The 18,835-nt window shown below is 32.2% G+C and overlaps 1 protein-coding gene across 1 annotated transcript; it reads right to left on the bottom strand.

Annotated features, from left to right (window-relative positions):
- Window positions 1-8,208: 8,208 nt before the first annotated feature.
- LOC139869401 (uncharacterized) lies at window positions 8,209-9,912 on the bottom strand. Its single transcript, XM_071857718.1, has 2 exons — window positions 9,329-9,912; window positions 8,209-8,506 (listed from the first exon to the last, which is right to left on the bottom strand). The coding sequence occupies exons 1-2, from the start codon at window positions 9,612-9,614 to the stop codon at window positions 8,349-8,351; spliced, it is 444 nt and encodes a 147-aa protein (XP_071713819.1). The 5' UTR covers window positions 9,615-9,912; the 3' UTR covers window positions 8,209-8,348.
- Between the last annotated feature and the right edge of the window lie 8,923 nt (window positions 9,913-18,835).

Below are 18,835 nucleotides of genomic sequence, written 5' to 3'. Positions count from 1 at the left end.
GAGTCTACTGGTAGGTAGCGAGTACCAATTGCATTACAAGTGCAACTCTTAGATCTTTATGGGACCTTGAGATATGTGTAGTCTAACAAACCACTATTATCGATTGGCATGTTTGTCCCATCCTTGCCTCGAACTCAGATCTCATCGTGAATACGATTAAGTCGTCCAATTTGGAAATAGTGGAAATTCAGCCTAGTCTCACTCGTAACTGAAAATCCACCTCGTGTTCGATTAGGTCTCACCGTAATCAAAAAATAACGAGGAGTGTTTGCAAGCTCATTGGATGGCATGACTTAAATTTGATGGGTATTTTGAAAATGTTTATGTTAACGAATAATGCATGCACACAAGATTTGCTACACTTTTTGTTAAAAATCATTCTAACCAATTTTATATATGTCGATCATGTTTATGCGTCTAGTTTGTTATTTTATTTAATATGAAAAATAACAAATACACATTGTGTATCATTTTAAAACTTTTTTAAAAGATGTCGCTCATATATATATTATTTGAGTTTCAAAAAAAAAATATTTAACTTTAAACTCGTTAGAGTTTAACTTTTTTTAAAATCATCAATTTTAACCTTTGAAACTCGTTACTAGTTTTATTTGATGTTTTTATCAAAAACATTTAGCATATATTATAATTAACAATTAAATATAAATGCAAAAAAATAAAACACAACCATACCATGCATCACACACACATAGCCTAGCCCAAAAATCATATGTTTGATCTCATGAGCCGACATGGGATCAAGAGGTCAAACTAAGGGTAATATCGTAGCTCCCACTTGATTCAAGAATCAAGTGAAAACTTGACAAACACCATCGTTGTCAACTTGACCCGTTCGCCATCTTCTAAGCCAAAAGCATGTTGTATTTTATCTTCAATCTTCATCTTGTTACATTTATTTAAATTTGAAAATACAACTAAACTAGTACTTTTACAAATTGAAATAAACTTAAATACAATACTATGAAAATGAAAAATAAATATAATACAACTTTGGCTTCAAAATGGCCTTTCTAATAATACAAATAATCAACATGACATAATATTTCCGTAATCAACAATCACAACAATCATACATAGGTCGGGGCATTATGAGCTATGTGTGCAATCACAATTTTAATAACTACATTATTAAAACTTAAATATGGCTTGTCCATGGTTACAATGCATGTGTATAACCATGGAATAAAACAATCAACAATTATAATAAATATTCAAGCCATAACAAATAAATTCAAAATTTATAACAGTGATTTTTTTCCAGATCTTATTCGTGCGTCATGAGGTAATCAACAAAGTTGACTTTCAAAACCATAAAGGTTTTGACTGTTACCAATTCACCACAAAGCTAAATCTAAAAAAAATCACGCGACAATTAAGATGGTGTAAAAGCGGCTCGGATACCACTGATGGAAAATCGTGTGTACTTTTACCAAAATAGATTAACGCAGCGGATAGTTAAAATAATAATCTTTTATTATTTTATGAACAAAATTTAACAAGATTAAATTTTCACTTATTTAATGAAACATGCACACGATTAATCTTTCCCAATGATCCAGTTACATCATAATAATTGTCATGAATATAAAACAAAAGAGGAGTTAACGATATACCTTTCTTGAAGAATTGATGAGACGAAGAGAAACTTACAATCAAAAGTATGACCGTCTCTTTGGATAGTCCACACTATACTTCAAACAACCGTCAATGGATGCTACTCCAAACTCAAGTAATATTAATCAACCTTTGGTTAATATTATGAAATCAAAATATGTAATATGTGTTTTTTTTAGTTCACTGAAAGAATACGATATGAACTAATTTGGTGCAATATATAAAGATATTTTTTTCAAAACACCCGTGAACCTTTATAAAAAATCCGTGAATCCAAAATAGAACGAATATATATCATAAAGTCATATTTCTCAAATACTTCAGGGGTATGTTATGTAACTTATAAATAATAATTTCTATCATGTCGCTTTCATGTGAATAGTAAATTAATTAATTTCGATTCATTTACTATTCATATAAATAGTAAATGAATTAATTTCGATTTACTATTTTGTTACTTGAGTAATATATATACAACATATATATATTTTATTTGACGTCTCGGTGTATATGTGTGTGACCCCGAAGGCTCAAATGAGGTTGGCCATATAGTTATATGTTGTACCTTGCACATTAATCCTACATCAACCACAACCCACAACCATCGACCACTTTCAGTTGTTATGTTTAACGAGAGCCACCACTACCCTTTTTAAATCTCCTTCAACCAACAAACCTTTCAACTAGTTATTGATGGTTCATGTCTCTCATTCGGTTTACAATTCACACAACCCTATCGATCACCATCTCCATCGAAGGAACCACCACCACTTCACCCCATTTAACCATCGTTTACTATCAAACCACCACCGAGAATAACCACGACCAACGGCCACTTTACAAACTACCTTTGTTCATTACAATCAAACTGCCACCTCACTCCATCGTGGCCACCACTCAACACCCACAACCACCATGGAACCACCGTTATTAATTCTGTCCGAGAAACAAACAAACCACCACAATACTACCCTCGGCCATCCCATAAACCACCACCCTATCGCTATTATTTTTATTTTTCTTCAACTTGTTTCCTCGCTACAGCTCACTGTTTTTCTATTTCTAAATCGAACACCAACACGTCCTATCAATCAAAACCTTCAAACCGTTTGATACCAGGTGTTCTTCTTCTATTTCTGTATAGCAAGAAAAGGAGGGTGATACCGAGTAAGTTCACACATTGAATTGGGTCGATTATGATCACTGTTTAAAAGTGTTGTTAACTTGTATATATTGTATATATTATATACTACTTTACAGCATATTATCAATTAGTCCAAGTGGAACTAGTTGCAAGTAATGGCCGACAACTTTAAAACCCTTTATATTTTTGAGCTGTTACCGAATTCCTTTAGAGACCATGACATTCCTTGGATTGCTAAGTGGGCTTAGATAATTAAGTCTTTTGGGCTAGGTATCAATAGGCAGTTAATGGACCGAGATCAAACCTTTACATCATGGGCCGTTCTTGATTTTTGATTCTTGTTTGATGACACATACACGATGATGGTGGTGATGCTAAATATAATGATAAATACCGTGATTAATGATGATGATCGAAAAGATAATGGTAACTAGGATTATACAGATGAGATGTTTCATTGATGATGATAGTGATTAGGTAATGATAATGATGATTGGATGATTAGAATTTGATGATGATCATACTATAATGATCATATGATGATGATAATGGTAACGACTTAGAGGATGGATGAGATGATATGATATCATAATGTGATGATGATGATCATACGATAATGATCATATGATGATGATAATGGTAACGACTTAGAGGACGGATGAGATGATATGATATCATAATGTGATGATGATGATTATGATCATAATAATGAATAATGATAAGATATAGATGAGGATAATATTCGTCTGTGTTAATAATAATAATAATCATGTTAAATAATTATAAATGATTATGGAGCGATGATCATGATGACAAAGGAAGAAAATGAAACAGATATAAAATGGGTTGAATAGTTTTAGGCTGGGAGTATGCACAAAAATGAAGAAAATAAAGAGTAGCGTAATGGTTTATTATCGGGTTAGCGGGAGTTTGCGGGTTCAAACCCGGACTTGGGCATCTTTTTAAGTGCCACTTCTTTGAGGTAGTATTACTATTATCATCATTATTGTTATTATTATTACTATTATTTTTATCACTTTTATTATTATTATTATCATTATTAACATATAATATTTTTATCACTTTATTATTAGTATTATCATTATTATTAAAAGTATTATCATTTTTATTATTATCATTACTAGTATTATTTTAGTATTATTATAATTATTATTTTTAACAAACAAATGTTATCTATATAAAAATATATTACAAGTCAACTAATATTACATACTAATATGTTTTTAACTAATATATTACCATTTATATTGATAAAACTTTAATTAAATTATATATCATATATTTATTATGAGTATAATTATATTTAAAGATACTAATTTTAATAAATTATAAAATATAAGGAAACTTAGTTGATTAAATGGGATATGTGTTAATATATATGCTACTGATATGGGTTCGTGAATCCAAGGTCAACCTTGCATTGTTCAGTTTTGTCGTATGCATATTTTTACTACAAAATATCGTATTGTGAGTTTCATTTGCTCCCTTTTTAAATGCTTTTTGCAATATATATTTTTAGGACTGAGAATACATGCACTTTTATAAATGTTTGGCGAAATAGACATAAGTAATTGAAACTTCGTTCTATGGTGAAATCGAATATGCCCCTTTTAGCTTGGTAGCCTAAGAATTAGGGAACTGGCCCCTAATTGACGCGAATCCTAAAGATAGATCTATGGGCACTAACAAGCCCAAGTTGGATAATTTGAACTGCTTTAGTACTTCAAAATTATCATGTCCGAAGGGAGTCCCGGAATGATGGGGATATTCTATATGCATCTTGTTAATGTCGGTTACCAGGTGTTCAATCCATATGAATGATTTTTATCTCTATGTATGGGATGTTTATTTATGAGAAACGGAAATGAAAATCTCGTGGTCTATAAAAATGATGGAAATGATTATTGATGATAAACTAATGAACCCACCAACCTTTTGGTTGACACTTTTAAGCATGTTTATTCTCAGGTATGAAAGAAATCTTCCGCTGTGCATTTGCTCATTTTAAAGATATTACTTGGAGTCATTCATGACATATTTCAAAAGACATTGCATTCAAGTTGTTGAGTTCAATAGAGATTATTATTAAGTAAATGACAGATTAGGTCATTTATAGGTTGGATATTATGAAATGGTATGCATGCCTGTCAACTTTCGATGAAATGAAAGTTTATCTTTAAAAACGAATGCAATATTTGTAAAATGTATCATATAGAGGTCAAATACCTCGCAATCTAACCATATGTTATTGTATTCCTCCTTATGAATTAGGACGGGTCTCTACATTAGGGTTTAGAGTTTAGAGTTTAGATTTTAGAATTTAGGGTTTAGGGTATAGTGTTTCGAGTTTAGGGTTTAGGGTTTAGTGTGTAGGGTAAAGGGTTGGTGGTTTAGGGTTTAGGGTTTAGATATAGAGTTTAGAGTTTAGTGTATAGGGTTTAGTAGTGTTTAGGGTTTATGGTTTAAAGGTTGGTGTTTAGGGTTTAGATTTTAGAATTTATGGTTTAGGGTTTAGGGTATAATATTTAGGTTTTAGAGTTTATGGTTTATTATTTTGGATTTAACGTTTAATGTTTAGGGTTTAGTATGTATAAGGTAGTCGGTGGAAACAACTTTTGGATGATCTTATGGTTGAATCCGGTGACAGTTTAATTTTCTATAAACTTGATGGAAACCAATTATGAAATGATCATGTATGGAGACGACGGTTGTGAGTGGGTTACTCATGACCTGAAATATGTGATTCAAAGAAATAAATCTGCAAATGGTCAAAGTGATAACCGTGAAAAAGGAAGCTCCTCAAATGCTGCAATTGGTAATGAGAATATATGGGGTAAAGATGTTGAAATAGTGAATACTGAAGATAGTAATGATGAAAGTGGCTCGAGTTTTAGAAACTTGGGAAGTCCGGGTGATCACACTGGCCAAACCAACATTGATGTCCATAACCAGTATCAGAAGAATCATGTCGCTAATGATGAACATAATGACAATGACAGCACCTCAGGTTTAATTTACGTAGAACATCAAAGTGATGAAGAATTGGATCCTGAATCTGATATAGAGTTAATTAATGAAGAAACCAACCTGCACATCCCCACAATGATCTCCACGACCGACAAGTTGTCTTTCCTGTACTAGGCGGACATACCTAGGTACGCATCCATCCTGCTATTATTAATTAATATACATTTAAATTATAATAATAAGTTTTATAAATGAATTTTATATAGCTAATTACAATTGAACATATTTAATTTGGAAATGTATTTGGTTTTTGGATAGCGTTTCCCTCCGCATTTTATTACAAATATAATGTTTCAACTCATTATAGGCTGACGAATTACGACAGAAAACTTTCTCAGGGATGCACAAAGTACTAACAACAAGACAAAGAGTTATGACATTATTCGCAATTCATGATCATCTAACAAGAATAACTACATTCTCGAATTTGTGAGAAAATAAAACGAAGATCTGAGATAATCATCCACAATTCTTAATTTAATCGCCTAAAACTACATCACGATATCGGAGATGATTTATTTCATTTGAATCAAAGTTTTGTTTTTTTATTTATTCGTTAGTACATTTTGAAACTTTAAAAATTTGAATCCCCTATAAAATATTTGGTTTAATGTACATCATAGACTTGATAATAGTTCGTTAGTACATTTTGAAACTTTAAAAATTTCAACCCTCTTAAAAACATTTGGTTTAATGTTCATCTAGACATAATAATAGTTTTTTAATTTATATATTTAATTTTATAGCTTAAATGATTAGACTCTTAAAAAATCTCGCGATAATAACTCAGTTTATCAACACATTTAGCAAATAGAACGGTAAAACTTTATAATTTCACTTAACAAAAGTTATAACCTTCAGCAGAAAAAAATAAATAAATAAATAAATTATTGCTTCTCAGCAAGTTTATATCTCAAATTGGTAAATCAGATAATAACCCAAAATTACGAGGATAAAAAAAAAAAACATAAATATTGAACTTTAAACCACTTAATAAAATTTAAATAATCACTTTATGATATCGACAAACAAATACTGAAAACATGCATGAACTTATATAATTATAATAAAGGCATGGAATGAAAATCTAATTAATATCATGTATTTGCAAACAACAGTTTGTCAAAATCAGAATATACAAATCTAGCTTCCATTATATACATGTTCAAGCACGTAAGAATATCAAAACAGTGCACAAATCATTTTAGTGCAAGTGAAATGTTTAAACTCAGTTTCGTGTTGAGAGAAAAATCTTTTTTAAGTTTGTAGGAACAAATTACACAAAATCGATATAAACATAACAATCATATTAAAGATTAAACGATCATAAAGAAGGTTAACGAAACTGATTACGTTTAAACGAAACACATAATATTAATTAATATAAATGATCAAAACTAAAAGAGAATGGACAGAGCTTGTGTTTGACACAATTCCCTTAAACAGATTCTCCGTCTGTTCCAGGGTACACCGGTACTAAACAGCATATTGTCGGACTTTATAACTCTCAAATAATACTCATTTTATATTGGATTTCAATTATTAAGTTTCCAAACAGATTAGTGATATAATAATTATCTTATTGGTTACATCATCATTGTTTTTTATGTATCACAGATAGGTGTTTAAGTATTTTATAATATGTTCAACTTTAAATTTATTTTTTCAATTACATATATGGATTAATTTGAAAACTTCATTTGATATATTAGATGCACGAAAGCTATAATGGCTACATAAAATAAACGGGAAAAAAACTAAAAATAATTTGTGTAGAAACACTCACATAATCCCTCGAATTCGCGGATCCTCCACTAGTTACGTTTAAACGAAACACATAATATTAATATAAATGATCAAAACTAAAAGAGAATTTACAGAGCTTGTGTTTGACACAATTTCCTTAAACAGATTCTCCGTCTGTTCCAAGGTACACCGGTACTAAACAGCATATTGTCGGACTTTATAACTCTCAAATAATACTCATGCAAGAATTCGAAGGGTTATAACCCGCCATTAAATCATTTAAATGTTTAATGATTAGTAGGAATAACTCACACGTTATAGTAGAATTCAAAACGTACTCAATGTAGCAAAAATTGCTTACTCACATCATAAACATTTACCATTATAATTAACATAGTTTCTAGTTTCTAGTTAAACTACTATAACTAACTTCCAACTTTGTTCCCACTCTGGACAAGTTGTTTCACTTGCATTGTTTGTATCAAACAACCAATTTTAAGATCGAATATCTCATACACCTTTATTTTATTTTGGACACATCTTAGATCATTGTAAGGCTCTCGTCAAAGGCTATAAACTTTGTTAACTAGTTAATAATATATGTCACTTGATCACATATTAATCGACTTCCAAAAATGATGAAACACACTTTTTTCAACGTATTTCCAACATATAAATATAAAGGTTGCATTCAATATGATCTAGAAATCTTGCGATCTAGATTCGTATGGTAGCTACTATATATTTCTAGATGCCTTGATTATTGAGCTATGTATCATTTTTGAGCTATGCAAAGGATATATGACTTCCATCGCCCACTATGTTGTCGTGTAATCATTCTTGATCTTACTTCCTGTATATGATTGTTGTTTTCTTTACATAACCTGAAATTCCTCCCACCACAAGAACCTATCTCGTCACTTGAACTCAACGCTACAAGTTAACCAAAAAAAAACATGTTTAGCTAGCCTATGAAAAGCAAAGTAATTAATTAAAATGACTTTTCTTTCGTCATACATTAGTAACTAATCCATTTAAGAATTCATTAGATTAATAATCATTCAAAAATAAGATATTGAACTTTTAAGGATTCATTTATGTCTTGAAAGACGTAATGCCTAAATTTGCAAGTACAAATCGTGTGGTATAAATTTTTTCCGTAAAAATTAAACATCTTTTTGTGGAAATTCAAGTTGGATTCTCTTCCGCTTCATTGGAATCTTTCTGCGAAAGGGTTAGAGATCAATTGCAATATTTGTCCGGTTTCTCATCACCGAGTGGAGGTTCGTGATCATTTGTTTTTTGGTTGCTCGTTGGCCTTGGAGGTTTGGCATAACACTCGAATTTGCGCAGATTGCAGTTTGCCATCCTTTCCCTCTTGGGACGATTTTGTGGCTTGGATCGAAGTTACTCAGTTTTCGTCAAACAACAAGGATCGAATTATAACAGTTGTGGTCACTCAACTATGGGTGATTTGGCGATTCAAGAACGGCATCATTTTTAATGATTCTTCTTTTGCAAAAGTAGTATTTTTAATTTAATTGGAACGTATTTTTTCCGTTGGCTTAAAAAATAGGGTCATCTAGCTTTAAAATTCTGCTATTCAAAAAAAAAAAAAAAAAAAAAACACTTAGAGTTTCAAAAATCTTTGTAATTTCTCCGTTAAAGTTTTGTTAGAGAGCGTTTTTTTAAAACACAAATTTTGCTGTTAAAAAAAAAAATCACATTAATAATTTTTTCTTACTATAACCTTACCTGATCCTGTATCCGATGCATAGAGTATAAAACTCTTGAAGTTCGACCCAAGAATAGGAAGACGCCCACCACGAGCATATAACTTTAACGATAAGTCAATAACACTTGATACCTTATCTTCTTCGTTTACCAAAAATCTCAATGGGCCAGAACTCCCGACCACATTCACACTGATTAAAATCCGGTTGTTCTTCACATTGACTCGATCTCCCTCGTCATTTATAAGTTTCTTAATCTTCCCGTTCAAAATCATTTTTATATAAATGCTTCTCTTCGTGCTCTCCATAATTGAATCTTAGGAAATTAAGGTTGTTTTAGAACCAATAAACGTAAAATGTTGGAATATGAGATATGATTCAAGAATCCAAGAACGATATTCACAAACTGGAATTTTGTGTTTGGTTGAATCGATTGGAATTATTTGATTGGATGATGTCAAGAATTCCAAAGTTTGGTTGTGAAGAACAATGTTGGAGGAAGTTGTGTAGGAACTTATGTTTCCAACGACCAAACAAATCAATTTATAGCTAAATCCACGTTGTCCGGCCACCAACATGGTCACTTAATTATTTTATACGGTATTATTTTTTGTAAAATGCTGACAAAAGTATGTTAAAATTACTAGTATATGGGAGTATCTGTTTTATAAACGTTGAATTGAACGAGTAAAGTAAGGGTCTGGGTTGCTGGGTTAAAAATACAAACCTTTACAAAATCATATAAGACAAAGTAAAATTACGATACACGATCTTAATACTTTAGTATTATATAGTACGTCCTCTGTTGCTGCCAACTTTCTGTTAATTCGCTTATCTAATCACTTGCTAATATGCTACTTGGTCCCTCAAATAGTCAAATGGGTATTACGGTTTGGGGGTTAAATGGGTTGGATCGGGTTTGGGGGTAAATGGGTTGGGTCGGGTAAAACGGTTTGGGGGTTAAATGGGTTAGCTCAGCAAAAACGGAAAAAAGAAATGTTTGACAAAAAAGAAAGTGAAAAAAAAGGTGAAATGATATTCGAAGACAAAATTAGTAACTCCACGATAAATTTTAGTAAAGGTTTGACGGTATTGAGGTCACAACGCTTACAATCTTGAGGTTGAGGGTTCGAGTCCTACTTATGACAATTCGTAGTATATATATTCGTGTTAGTATTAGGTGGTTGGTATATCTAAAAATCAACATTAAAATATATTATTTTTATACAAAAAAATCCCAATAGCACTTGACACGAAAAAGATGCTTCCTCTTCCACTTCCACTTCCACTTCCAACCGTACATTAAATTACTGTAGGGTATTTTTATTTGGACTATTCAAATCCATTTCTCGGACCGTGTGCTCACAAAAACAAATACGGAGCACTCATTTTTGGGGAAAAAGAGATACGAGTGTATAGCAACATGTATTTCAATTGGACCCACTAGTTCACTTTTTCCACTATTTTCTTTATCATCTTCATTATTTCACCAAATTCCCTAAAGATCTAAAACTAGATTGCAAAACCGTCGTCAAGCACCACCAAACCGCCGCCTCCTCTCAGATCTGAACCATATCGCCACCTAGCACCACCAACCGCCTAGTCACAAATCTGGGTTTCGGGCAGAAATCCGGTAGGTGTCAGCGCGTCAGAGCTCTGACGCGGATAAGATTAGTCTTGGTGGGTTCGTTGAAAGATTTCGAGTTGAATAGTGCTGGTGGTGACGTCTAGTTCGTCCGGAAATGAAAGTAATCGGTATTATAAGGTTGTGGTGGTTTGGGTTTTAAAGAGATAGAAAGAGAAGGGTGGAGGCTTGCAATGAGTTGTACATAGAGCATAAAAAGTTGTATAGAAGTATTTATAAATTGAATGACGTAGATGTTTGTACTTAGTTGCAGACAATCAGAAAATGGGCTGAACTAGTAGAAACTAAGGTGGGACCCACGTGCAATTTTTGGCTAATGTGGCCTAGTGGACTGTGATCACATGATTTAAGAAAAAATTAACGGTCCAAATGGTAGGACTCTTACTGTAAATTGCATCTTTCCTCACTTTGTACCACTCCCAAATTTTAAGTTGTGACACAATATAACATCTTATCAACTCATAGAATGGCACGTCAATCCAGATTTAACATTAAATATGAATTCCATTATAGTGTAATCTTAACAACAAATCACAAGAATCATACCTGCACCGGGTACACCCATCCTACAAAATAAAGAGACTTGATTAATCACTTTGATAATTATTAATTTAACGACGCTCTATTGTCACTTTTTATTTTGATGGTCGACATTCATTAGTTTATATTTCCAACATTCAGAAAGTGAAAATGTGACAATCAAGTGGCATGTATGTGACAAATTAAATATGACTTTGTAATATTAATTTCCATGGTTCATTTCAAGAAAACGACTGTATCACATAGCCATTGATTCCTTAGAGTAGTTCCAACCGTTGCGCCCAGGCTCAGCCCAGCTCGCGCCTAGGCTGGGCGCCGATGGCACCGGCACCGGCACCGCACAGGGCCGCCCAGGCCGTCGCCCACAAGACCCGTCCTCTCTTTCGTCATTTACAACATATTTGAGGGCTGAAAGAGCCGTTTGAGAAAAGAAAAAAAAAAAAAAAGTGTAACGGCTCGTTCAACGGCCATTTTTTGACTTTTGTTTTTTTTAAATTTAATTTTCCCTTTTTTACACTATATATACTTCCCAAATATCATTATTTCTACACACTCAAACTTATATTTCTTTTATATTTCCACCACTCCCATTTAATATTTTCTACCCATTTGGTTCATTAAGTGTACCGATATAAGAGCTAAATTGCAGTTTAGCTTATTATATAGGAAAAACGCACTAATTTCTAAAGTTGGTAGAGTGAGTTATTTTAATTACACGTTATTTTAAGGTTATAGTTATTAAAAGAGTTTCATTTTTGTTTTAATTTTTGTTTTAACGTAGGTTATATATTAAGAAAAAAAATACCAGTGTAGATCACATACTTTCAAAAAGTGTTCTGATTTAGGCTACTGGATGAACAGTTACCTGATGAACCGATAAAATTAATTATTTGGCCATTTTTTTGCTAAAAACATTACACGAATTCTCTGTGTGGTTTGCTCGTTTTGTGTATGTGACGACCCGGAGATTCCCGACCAAATTTAAACTTGATCTTTAATTGATTTCGACACGATAAGCAAAATCTGTAAAATTGAGTCTCAAAATTTTTGGAACTTTATTCATATAATCAATTACCCTTTGACTGTGCTCGACGATTCACGAACAATTATTTATTAATAAAGACATATATGTATTTTAATTCGATATATTATTTGAAATAATATATGATTAAGTATTGAAAATAAATATGTTATTATACAATAAAAGTATTACATAAATTATAATATGAAAAAATTATTAGATAATTATTGATATTATAATCATTAATAATATTAACATAACTAATAAGATTATTATTATTATTATCATTTTATTATTATTATTATCAATATTAGTAACTAAATTTATTAAACTTAACATTATTGTTAGTAATAATAATTTTATTTATCATTAGTTATTAATAGTCTCTTTAATAATAATATTATTATTAGTATAAGTAACAACATTAATCAAATTTAAGAGTTAGATATAAATATATATATAAGATATATAAATACAGTTTTATATATATATACATATACAAATATATATATATATATATATATATATATATATATATATATATATATATATATATATATATATATATATATATATATATATATATATATATATATATATATAATTACGGTTATGTAGATATAAAAGAATAAATAAATAGAATAACAACCATGGACTCTTAAATTTGTTTTCTGTAATTGTCACATTGTTTTTGATTGATAGGATTCGTACCAATCACTGATTCCAATCCATAAAGAACGTCCAAAATCAGTTATAACTCATAATACACTTTTATTTTTTTTATTATATTTATGTACTTGAGAATAATTTTCTGTCAATTCTTTTTAGCTTTATGATGTTTTAGTAGAGTAGTATATAAAATAGCTTATATTTTTACAGAAAATACTATTAAATACGATACAATTTTACACAAGATATTTATTTATTTATAGAATGGATATACTTAAACCTTGCTACAACACTTATAGGCAGTGTACCTAATCGTACAGTAGTGTAGTTTTTAGTAAGTCCGGTTCGTTCTACAGGGAATCTTTTTAAACAAAGCTTAACGCTATATTAGTTTACTTTTATAAAAATACAAATATATATATATATATATATATATATATATAAGTAATATTATTATTATAAAGGGGGGTTTTTACCGTTTAATGACCGGTTTGTCGATTTTAAAACTTTAGTCGCAATTAAAACCAAATGTAAAATATTAAAAATAAATACAAGACTTAAATTAAAGCATAAAGTAAATAACGATAATGAAATTGCGAATAATAAAAGTGCGATAAAATAAACTTGCGATAATTAAAAAGTACGATAATTAAAAGTGCAATTAAATACAATAACAATAAAAATGCGATAATTAGAAGTGCAATTAAATATAAAAAAAGGAAATTAAATATGAAATAAAAGAATTATGCTTATTTAAACTTCCGTAATCATGATGTTTGACGTGTTGATTTTAGTTTTATGCCCATGGGTTAATTGTCCTTTGTCCTGGATTATTTAATATGTCCGTCTGGTTTTTGTCCATAACAGTCCATCAGTCATAAATATAAAGTGCGAGTGTCCTCGTCAAATTATCCTTATACCCGAAGTTAAATATTCCAACTAATTGGGGATTTAAACTGTAACAAGATTTTAATACTTTGTTTAATAATTACACCAGGATGTCGACTGAGTGTAACCCAAGGTTTTAATATTTTGTTATCAATTATACCAAGTGTCCTTGTACATAATTTCACCCCTGTTTTAATTATTCTAGTGGCTATTAATCCATTCCCGTGTCCGGTTAAATGAACGATTATTCGTACATATAAATACCCCGCCCATCGTGTCCGATTGAGTGTATATGGTAATTTATAGGGACGCCCAATTGTAAATCTTTATATTAACATTAACAAACTATCATTTAGTTAAACAAATATAAAGCCCATTAATAGCCCATAGTCTAATTTCCACAAGTGTCGTTCTTTTGTCCAAACTCCAATTATGGTACAAAGCCCAATTACCCAATTTTAGTAATTAGCCCAACATCATGATTACTTCGTTTTAAATAAGCATAATAATAACTTAGCTACGAGACATTAATGTAAAAAGGTTGAACATAACTTACAATGATTAAAAATAGCGTAGCGTTACACGGACAGAATTTCGACTTACACCCTTACAACATTCGCTAACATACCCTTATTATTAGAATTATAATTAAAATTAAAATATAAATTATAAATATATATATATATTTTACGTATGAATGAGGAGAAGAAAAAGATGATTAAAATGCTCAGAATTCGGTTGGCTTTATAGGGAGTTTCAAAACTTGGGGCTCCGCGACTCGCGGCCCTTTTGGCCTTCAAACTCCGCGAGTCGCGAAGATTGAAATTACAGCTCAGTCCCTTTTGGAGTCTTTCTTGCCGACGGTTTTAAATATAAATATAATATATTAAATAATTATAAGAATTATTTAAATATTATATTATATTTATGTGCATAGTTGACTTGTAATTTTTAGTCCGTTGCGTCGAGCGTTAAGAGTTGACTCTGGTCCCGGTTCCGGATTTTCGAACGTCCTTGCGTACAATTTAATATCTTGTACTTTGCGTTTTGAATCTTGTACTCTTGTAATTTCGAGACGTTTTGTAACGACCCTGGTTTTTCCAACGTTATTTATTAATAATTATTATTATTAATGCGCTTGATTAAACGAATGTATGTTATTACTTTTACATGTTGCTTTAATTGCCCGTACTTGAACTTTAAATGCCCGAAACGTCTTGGTGACACCCGGAACTTGCACGAATAATATTTTCAAGTATTATTTACATTCATGATTAATTTTATTAATCATTTAGGTTAACTATAATGGTTAGTTAGTTACTTGGGCCTTTATTAGTGTTATTGGACTTTTACTTATTAATTACTTGAACTTGGGCCTTGATTAATGGTTAGTGGACTTTAAGAGCCCACCCTACACCTTATTGGATTTAACTAGCCCATGATTCATGTAAGTATTACTTACATCTTAACTAAATGGATTAAACCCTTATAGAATCAAGTTACATGGCACTTACAACTAGTTCCCATAAAAACACACCTTATATCCACCTTTTGAAGCTTTACATGCTAATAACCATGAAACAACTCACCCATCCCTCTTGGGGCTGCAAATGCCGTGGCCTTTCATGGCTAGGAGAGAGCTCAAAATCTTTTTTTATTTACTTACACTTGCTTTCATTCATTCCTCACACACACACTTCATCTTACTTGCAAAGTTTCTCCCAATTCTCTCTAGATTGTAAGTGACTTGAACTATTTTTCTTCTTTCTTCCTTGTCCCAAACCGTGGCCACCCTTCATCATCATCATTCTTTTGTTTAAAATTACTTGTCTTGATTAATTGTTTACTTACTTGTAGTTATTGTTGTTACTTACTTACTTGTTATCAAGATTCAAACTCTTTAGTTTGATTCTTCATTTCATCTTGTTTTACAAGAACACTTAAGAACATAAACTCACTAGTTTATGATTCTACATTTATTGTTTCAAAGATTTAAAGTTCATGTGTTGTAAATCATACTTGTAAATCATGTTTGTAAACTTAAAAGTTTACTTTCTTAAAGATCAAACTTTGGTTTGAATCTTTAAAGTATGAACACCATGAATTTGTTACTTGTTTACTTAGTTTAATTCTTCATTTCATGCACTTTAAATTCATGTTTGTTGGTTATTATTGGTCAAATGTTACTAGTTAACTTTGATCTCATAATTCTTGGAACTAAAAGTTAACCTTAAAGTTTCAAGAACATGGAAGTGTAACTCCTTAGTTATAACTTCATATACTTGTGATGGATCTAAGTTCTATAGCTTATGGTCTACTTATTTTGTCATAAACAAAAGCTTGAAAGCTTACATACACTTTACTAGTTGAAAATCTAAGTTTTGTAACTTATGGTTTCATGAAAGTAAAGATGCAAGTGTTGATTACTTAGGGTTTAACTTAATGACTTTAGATCTAGACCTTTGGGTCTTGGATCTTCAAGATCTAACTAAGAACTATGTTCTACATCTTAAGATCTTGATTAGTTAGTTTACATTCAAGTTTGTAGTTCTATATTACCTTTACATTTCATGTAGGTGTTAAATCCAAGACTTTGATGTAACTTTGGTTCATCAAAACACTTACAACACTTGCACTTGAGTTATGATGGACAAACCTTGGTCAAAATGATGTTAACACATCAACGAGTTGTACACTTGAAGCTATACGCATCAAGGATGAGAACCGTGATGAACATCAAGCACCGAGACAACCGGAACTCTCCAAAACCCACTGTTTCTGTCCAAAAGTTTCTGTTCAGCTATTTCTGGAACAGACCAGTAGACCTGGGCTGTTCTAACCTTGATTTTTAGATAGAACTTTTCGAGTAGATAACTTTTCATATAGGACTCGTCTCAATCCGAGTTACGGTTTAGGATTTATGGCCCTCCGATCGTTACCATGTCCTTTAACGTTGTGCAGAAATTTCTGACCTACTCGCACTTAGACCGTCGCCACGGTCAAACCAAGACGAGTTTGCTTCTGTAAATTTTACCACACTTAAGGGACTCATAGACGGAGCCATGACCACTGGTCTCACCTTAATTCAGTAAGGGTAGAGGCCGTGGTGACTGACCGAAGTCAGCCTTTGTTTTAAACGACTTTCATAAACGAGTCTTACTTGTTACCTTTTGTTTAATGATGATTGATGATGACCCTTATGACCTTAATTATGTACTTGTAAACCTTTTGAGACGACTTATTGACTTAGTGCTATTTGACTTAGGTTGAGGACGTTTGGACCGTTACTTGCACACCACTTTCCGACTACTACCTTACCATTACTACTAATCATTGTGAGTTATAGCATTCCCTTTTTACTTTAACTTATTTTGGGAACTGAGAATACATGCGGATTTTATGTTTTACATACTAGGCACGAGTACTTAAACTTTATATATGTGTGGGTTATATAACGGCAGAAACATTCCCTTTAGCTCGGTAACGTTTAATCATTGGTTTTTGAACCGTGAACGCGAATCTTAGATATGGATCCATAGGGTTTGACATCCCCACTCGGGCTAGTAGCGCTAGCATTTAACGAGTGTTTAATACTTCGAGGTTATACGCACTTGCCAAGTGCACTTTAAGGGGGTACATTAAACGTTAAGTTAGTTACCGGGTGCCCACGGTTAAGCATATACTTTTACATACTTTTGAAACGCTCGTTGTAGCACTGAAATCTCGTGGCCTACTTACGTTACTGTTATACTTAAACTATAGCTCACCAACCTTTGTGTTGACCTTTTTAAGCATGTATTTTCTCAGGTGTTTGAAGTCGCTTCCGCTATCTTACTAGTCGTGCTGTAGAACCCGCTGCCTAGAGTTGTTATCGCATGACTACTTATGTTGCATTCAAACTTTTTACTTATGAACTTATGTTATGTAACGACCATTATGGTCACGTGCACTTATTTAATGCTTCTACTTAGCGAAGCATACTTTTGATTGTAAAACAATTGACGTATGTTATGACGTTACTTTTATTTATGAATGTAAACTCTGTTTTGAAAACGCATATAGTACTTAACCTTGTAATGATCCTGTTGTTGATGGTCCGTACATGATGATTTAGTACGGGGCGTCACATTTGGTATCAGAGCATTGGTTGTAGGGAATTAGGATGCATTAGTGAGTCTAAGACCGACCCGAGTAGGATTCACTAATAGGGCTAATCTACAACTTGTTAGATTACTCGTTTTCGCTGAACTTACTGCATGCTGCTGCTTACTGTTACTGCTATATGCCGTATGCTACTACGTGATTTCACTACTGCATGCTATTACTTGCTTTCGATTGCATGCTAGTTTCGTACGATTACTGATATTGCCATGCTACTTATTGTTATACATGATTTAAACTGTTGGCCTATTATTTGCTTGCTTTATGACATACTGACATGGAAAATTTATTTTTCCTTGTTCAGATGTCGGACGTTCCACCTACTGACATCCCGAGCGGCTCAGGCCTCGTTGTTCCACCCACTGCTGCACCTGTTGCTGCTGCTGCTGCTGCTGACATTCCGGCCCCGACACCCACTGGCGACCCCGGCGCCTCTAGTTCTGGAGCTAGCTCTAGTGTGCCTATCCCGGCGTCTTCTTCCAGACCCCTGAGGCAACTGGCTCGCATTGGTGGCATGGAGATCCCCCCGGAGTTCGGGGAAGGACCCTTCCGTAATCACTTTCGCACACCTTGCCGACGCACTGCCGACGGCCGCTTAGCCGTGA

Source organism: Rutidosis leptorrhynchoides, chromosome 9, assembly GCF_046630445.1.
Source record: "Rutidosis leptorrhynchoides isolate AG116_Rl617_1_P2 chromosome 9, CSIRO_AGI_Rlap_v1, whole genome shotgun sequence".
Taxonomy (NCBI): domain Eukaryota; kingdom Viridiplantae; phylum Streptophyta; class Magnoliopsida; order Asterales; family Asteraceae; genus Rutidosis; species Rutidosis leptorrhynchoides.
Note: the sequence above shows the minus strand (reverse complement) of the source record. Positions and strands in the feature narration are given on the sequence as shown.

What these genes read in the sequence shown, in the direction of transcription:
- LOC139869401 (XM_071857718.1), bottom strand. Translation starts at nt 9,614, where the DNA reads ATGGAGAGCACGAAGAGAAGCATTTATATAAAAATGATTTTGAACGGG. An exon ending in TGCATCGGATACAGGATCAG is followed by an intron (nt 8,507 to 9,328) that starts GTAAGGTTATAG and finishes GTTAACTTGTAG; the next exon opens with CGTTGAGTTCAAGTGACGAG.